The 6,599-nt window shown below is 46.0% G+C and overlaps 1 protein-coding gene across 1 annotated transcript; it reads left to right on the forward strand.

Annotated features, from left to right (window-relative positions):
• On the forward strand, positions 1-6,570 carry CSUI_002679 (uncharacterized protein; the record flags this gene model as incomplete). Its single annotated transcript, XM_068062878.1, has 6 exons — positions 1-600; positions 1,920-2,015; positions 2,872-3,021; positions 3,425-3,503; positions 4,284-4,356; positions 5,212-6,570. Coding segments are annotated over exons 1-6 (2,277 nt in total), but the record flags the coding sequence as incomplete, so codon positions are not given.
• Between the last annotated feature and the right edge of the window lie 29 nt (positions 6,571-6,599).

Below are 6,599 nucleotides of genomic sequence, written 5' to 3' on the forward strand. Positions count from 1 at the left end.
CCAAAGATAGAAGAGCCGCCACCACCACCCAAGCCGTCTCCGCCGCCTCCTGCTCCTGTCATAGAAAGAAAGCCAACCATGCCGAAGAAAGTAGAGGAACCTCCAAAGAAAGTTGAAGAGCCGAAACCTTCGCCTCCTCCTCCGAAGAAGGTTGAAGAACCTCCGAAGCCTCCTCCAGAAGAGAAAAAAGAAAAAGAACCTTCTCCACCCCCACCCTCTCCTCCTCCTGGAGAGAAGAAAGAAGAAGAGAAGAAGCCAGAATCCCCCCCAGAAGAAGCAGCTCCAAAAGCAGAAGGAGTGGTGACGGATATTGATTTGACAAAGAAAGAAGAACAACAAGAACTAGCCGATCGGCTTCTACAAGAAGAAAGACGTCAATCTCAACTTGATCCAGCGAACCCTATTATTGTCAGTAGTCTTCTTCTTCCAGAATCGGAACAAAAGAAACTCGACGCCCAGGTCGAAAAGTGGACGAAGCTAGCTATCGATATAGCCTATGGAGATCGAATTTTCTTCAAGTTCGCCAACTACTTCGAACGAGGGACTCTCAAAGTCCGGCTATACTGCATTGCTTTCTACCATGGAGAGGATCCCAACTACGTAAGTCTCATCTATCTATCCATCCTGTATCTGTCCTCTATCTTTATCTATCTTTCTATCTGTTTCTCTATCTATCTATCTATCCTCTGTCTTCATCTATCTATGTATCTGTATCCTTCTCCGGATACATAATTATCTACAGAGAGAGAGCGAAGGTGTCGTAGCAGGAGATCGAAGATGGGGGCTGAGGAGAGACAGCGAGCAGAGAGAGGTCCGAGATAGAGAGGGAGGGAGGAGATTCGATAGGAATGAAAGAAGGAAAGAAGGCGACATTCCAAGATGTCCTATCTGGAGAGTTTGTCATACGCACACCACATGAGTCGTCTCGATGATCTCGCTTCGAATGGATCTCTCCAGTAGCTCTCAACCACACATACGTAGAGTCTGATAGGTGACTCCGAGAACGTAGGTAGTGCTAAAAGGAGGAGGAGGAAGAAAGGGCGAGAAAGGTTAGATAGAGGAGAGGAGTTTTTATTTGAGAGAAGGAGGATAAGAGGAAGAGCGAGAGGAAGAAAGAGGCAACAGGAGTCGAGAGTGAGAGAGAGGATAGACTAACTAACATGGTGACAAGGTGCAGAGACCACTGGTCTTTTCGTAGTGTATGTGAACTGTCTTTGAATGGATGACGATTTCTTGCACTCCATCCGTGGTTTTTCTTCTTCTTCTAATGTCATTTCTACCTAAAGATATGGCGACCATGTGAACGGGATACATGTAAGGGCGGTGGGTCGTATGAGGAAGCAGGGGGAGATTAAGAAGAGAAGAAGAACGAGAAGAGGAAGAAGGAGAAGGGCGAAGAGGGGGTTAAGAAGTGTCACGTGTGTGAAGGACTTTCTGAACTAGATCTCCATCTGTTGTAGAGCCAAAGAGTCCTCCTGATTCTGCTCAGGGACCTCGCATATACTATCTCTCTATATTCCTATTTATCTATCTATCTCTATGCATCTATCTTTTCATCTATCTCTATACATATATGTCTAATCTTTTCCTTCTCCCATACGACTTCAATATGACCATAGACATATGTGTGGCTCCCTCTCTACCTCCCTTCATATGTAATGTTTGATAGATCATACATACACATACGCACACATACCTGTATATACACCTGATACCTCTCTTTCGTGACATGGATTTCTCTCTCTCTTTCAACACGTCTATTCGCAACATATGCATGCACAGAAAGAGGGCTTTGTGCCTCTACCGCTGCCGTGTCTTGGAAATTTTCTCGTTCTTTGTTGAGATTCTCTCTTCCTTTTCTCTCCTCGCCTCCTTCTCTCCTGTTCTTTTTCTTCTCTCTCTCTTTATACCTGTCGCAGATCTCTCTTCTCTCAGGACATCGCACGGCTCTCGCACGTCCGCAGCTCCATCCTGAATTCCCTGCGAGTCGGCTGAAGTGTGTCTTCGACGACGAGGTACTTTCTCGCCCCCTTTCGTTCTTTCCCTCTCTAACTGTGTTTCATTAGCTTTCTTTCCTTTCTCGTAGAGACTTCTGGTTCAAGAAAGAGTGTACTAAAGAAAAACCCAGCAGTGCTTATGTACGCTTTCTCCCTTTAGATATCTCAGCCTCGTCCTTTCTTTGTGTGAGGTGTGGACTCTTCTTAGGGATGCCTCCTCGTTGTTCTCTTTCCTCACGAGACATTCGCTGGTAGCTCTGTAGAGATAAGGTAGAAACAATGTGGATCATCTACGGTGGAAGAAGCCGTATATAGACATATCTGTATGTATGGAGACGGAGGTAGACGTGCGATATGTAGTGATGTGTGGCTACATGTATGTATAGGCTTCCTGGTGCTGTATCCTCCACAGTACGGATACTCATCTGTATATATGTCACAGTATGAGGATTCCGCACAAAAGGTACATAACTTCTCTACATGTCTTTCTCTATACCTGATCGGTCAGGTGGTGTGTGCGTTCAAGTGTGTTTAGTTCACTATCTTTTTAGGTGTCTGAATCCATTTCAAATATAGAGCTAGCCGACTCTGTCCACTCTACCTCTGTATCTGCCCTCAGTCCTTTTATCTATCTCCAGTCAGTTGCTCTATGTTTACCTACCCATCATCTATGTCGTATTGTCAATGTGTCTATCTATCTATTTATCTATCTTTATCTATCTCTGTATCTCCAATCTACCGATCAATCTATCTTCATCTATCTATCTATCTATCTTCATCTATCTATCTACCTGTCTGTCTTTATTCTATTTCTCTATCTGTATTCTATCTGTCTGTGTCTATGTATTTGTATGTTTATTCTGTGTGGCTGCAGATAGTCCTTCCTTTCGATGCTTCATCTAAAGGTTTTCACGTAGGAGTGGTGGCCGTCATGGCGCAGAAGAAGAAGACAGGAGAGGGAGAGTTCATGCGGAAACTTATCGGCTTAACAGAAGCGATAGACGCAAGAAAGAATAAAATTCGAGTAAGAAGGAAAGGACCCCCCGGTAGAGAGGGAGGTGTCTTGACTGAGTCTTTTTGATACATACATAGAAGTCTTTTCTCGCATGGCATTCACATCCAGTCGACTTCATGATGACAGAAAGACACATCTAGTTGTAGCCCAGAAGCAAAAGACGATACGCATGAAAATACTGTCCATACATCTTCATGTATATAAGTATACACATAGCCCATTCGTTTTCTTATAGCATCGTGCAGTCCATCTTCTCCCCCACATGTCCCTCCTTTTCTTCCTTGTCTTCTTCATCTGTACATGAGTTGGCAGGCCCAAGTGCATGTTGTTTCTCTCTTCTTACCACTTCTTCTTCCTTTCAAGGGCACCCGTATGAATGTGCTTGTTTCGTCGCTGTGTTCTCTCTGCCCAGCTAAGTCGGACAGCCCCGTGGCCTCTCTTCGTTCCTGTCGATCTCCTAGACCCTGAAGTCAGCAACCCTCAGATCTCAGGTAAAGGGAAAAAGCTAGGCTCAAGAGATCTCCCTCTCATTCATTCACTGACTGGCCCTTAGTGATAGACAGGAGAAAGAACAAGACGAAGAAAGAAAAGCAGATAGAAAGGCCGTTGACAAGAAAAGATGTCTACGGGGATAGACAGACAAAGACAGGTACTGGGTGGAGCGGACCTTGGCGTGGTTCCTATGTTGCAACATCTCTCTCTCGGTCATTCTTCATGAGAGAGAAGATCTCCATCTATACAACTCGTAGCTTCTGTACTAGCGAAGAGCCCGGCGAGGAGGGAGTGTGTAAGGTTGATAAGAAGAAGAGGAGGAAGACTGCTTAGCTTCTCAAAGCTCAGAAAGGAATGAGACTGAGATGAAGAGAAGAAAGATAGCTCTCTCATACGGGGCAAAGAGGATGACAGTGTGTTACTTATCATGAAGTAGACAAGCAGGCGTGTGTACATATATCGGTGTAGACTTGGAGCAAGTCTTGCTCCTCGGCCCAGTCAAAGGAACACTCGTGATGTAGAGAGAGGTGGATAGATCTAACAAAGATAGATAGATACATAGACAGATTAAAGAAAGATCAATAGATAGATAGATAGATGTCTTGACGCGAGGTAGAGAGGTTGATAGAGAGGGTGTATGTTATTTGGACCTTGTCGTTCCTTGTATGGGTGGAAGGGAGTTGTCTTTCAAGACAAATTTGAGATGTTTTCTCTTTGCATGTCTCTGTTCACACATGTCTTTCTTATTTCCTTCTTTCTTTCTTTTCTTCCCCTCTCAGGAGAGCTCTATTTCAGTGTTGAAGGATTCGAGGCGGATGACGGTCCAGAGATGCCTAAGGATAATGTCCTAAGGTAGGAAGCGACCTCCCTCTTTTTCTTCTCCTTCTTTGTTGGATTCTCTTTCTCTCTCGTACAACCTTTTAGCAGACGTCATGAAATTTACATGTCTAAAAGCTCTTCGTAAATCAACGTCAGACGGCTAAGCTGTACAGCAGTCATGAGAGAAGTCGTAAGAGAGACAAAGGCTTCACTCGACGTTATCTCAGTCGGTTAGGTAGCTAGCGGGAGATTCCTAATGTATCTCTTAGGACAAGGTGTTTCTCCTTTCTGAGGAGGACGTCCACCACGGGTTGCTCAAACTCCTTCACTCACAGCCTCACACATCACACTGCTGACTGTCCATGGCCTGCCCCTGTAGATAGATAGATTAAAGATAGACTGATAGCTCAAAGATAGGTAGATAGATCAAAGATAAATAGATTGATAGATCAAAGATAGACAGGCATTCAGGTATACATTTACATGTGTGTCTATATATACATTTAGCTATCTGTATTTATATTCTCTCAAAATAATAGATACCTAGATAGATACATTCTCATCTCCTTCCGTTCACACTTGTCGATGGAAATTGGGCGCTCTTTCGGGTTGTTTTCGTCGACTCAATCATCTTTCGTCTTTTCTTTCTTTTTTACTTGTTCTCATCTAGTCTCACATTCCGCAGTGTATTCCTTCAAGGATGCTCTCTCTATTCTTCAGTATCCTGCCCGCCCCTGTGTCGTTACTTCATTGTATTCGTTCCTTTGATCTACACCACTATCTCTTGGGGTGTTGTATGACTCTTGCTTTTTCTTTTCTTCCTCCTTCTCTTGTCTCCTGCTCAACATCTGTCTCTTCTCTTTCTTTTCATTCTCCCGTCTCCTTCAGAGTTAGCTTTGACTTTGGTGCGAAAGAGCGTCTTCAAGCGAAAGCCGCGGCGAAGGCAGCGGCGCTTGAAGCAGCTAAGAGAGAGGCGGAAGTTGCCGCGGCGAAGGAGGAGCCGTTAGGTTTCTTTCAGCGTCTTTTTGGCAAGAAGAAGAAAGTTGAAGAACTCGCACCTCCCGCCAAGCAGAAGTCGACAACTCCTACAAAAGAGTATAAGATCAAGGATTCTCTAGCTCAAGTACCTTTACCGAAAGAACATAAGCCGTCGTTCATGAATATTCTCGAGAATCCCAGTCGCCCCGATGATAAAACGAAGGATGAGAAGGATGTCTTAAAGCTCGTTCGTGCAAAGGTTCAAGTGACACCGAAGATTGTGGCTCTTCAACCGAAAGATAGTACAGGGGGAGGAAAGAAAGGTCTTGAGAGAGGGCTTTCATCATCTTCAATCTCCAGTAGTATGGAGCTGCCGAAAGTCGCAGGGGGTCTTAAGGTTCCTCCTCGTGCCCCTCCTAAGAGACAACAGAGCTCTAAGGCCTCCGCGACAGCATCAACGGTGGGCGTGAAGAGTTCGACCGTTGTATCGAAGAGTGGGAAGCTTCCGGATGGTGATAAGGCGAAGAAAGCAGATGATCAGACGTCTCCTCAAGATGCCAAGGCCGCTCGAGGCCCTCTCGCGGCTCCAGCGACACCTAGTTCAAAGATGCCTCCTGGAAGTGGGAAAGAGACTGCGAAAGCAAAGGGGGGAGCTGCAGGAGATCTCACGAAAAGTCGTAGTGGTGTAGGGACATCTAAAGCTGTGGGGAAGGAGAATACGAAAGCTTCTTCTCCCTCAGGAGGAAAGAAAGAACCCGCAACAACTGGCAAGAAGTCACCCTCAGGGGGTGGCACCCCCACCTCTGCAAAGAAAGCAGCAGGTAGTGAAGCCGCACCTCCTCCACAAAAGAAGCAAGGAGGGGCGGCGGCTACAGCCCCAGCTAAAGATGGAAAAAAGGCAGCTAGTGCGAGTACTACAAAGAAAGCGGGTGGTCCCCCACCTGAGAAGCAAGGGAAGGCAGGAGGCTCGCCTCCCCCTGCGAAGAAGACAACAGGAGAGGCAGGTGATAAGAAAGCATCGACACCCGAAGGCAAAGCAAAGCAAGGAGTCGAAGGAAAAGAAGAGGCTCCAACAAAGAAGAAAGCTGTGAGTGGAACGTCAACTTCTCAAAAAGCGACAGCCAAAGCAGATGGGAAGACCGCTGCTTCCAAGACGACAGCAGACGCCAAAGGAGCAGGAGGAGGAGGGGGGGGGACAAAACCTGCAGGTGCGGCGAGTAAACCCTCTACAGCTAGTACGGGAAAGAAGACATCTTCAACAGGTGCATCTACTCCGAAAAAGCAAGCGGGGGGGGGGG

The sequence above is a fragment of the Cystoisospora suis genome, assembly GCF_002600585.1.
Source record: "Cystoisospora suis strain Wien I chromosome Unknown contig_1107, whole genome shotgun sequence".
NCBI lineage: Eukaryota > Apicomplexa > Conoidasida > Eucoccidiorida > Sarcocystidae > Cystoisospora > Cystoisospora suis.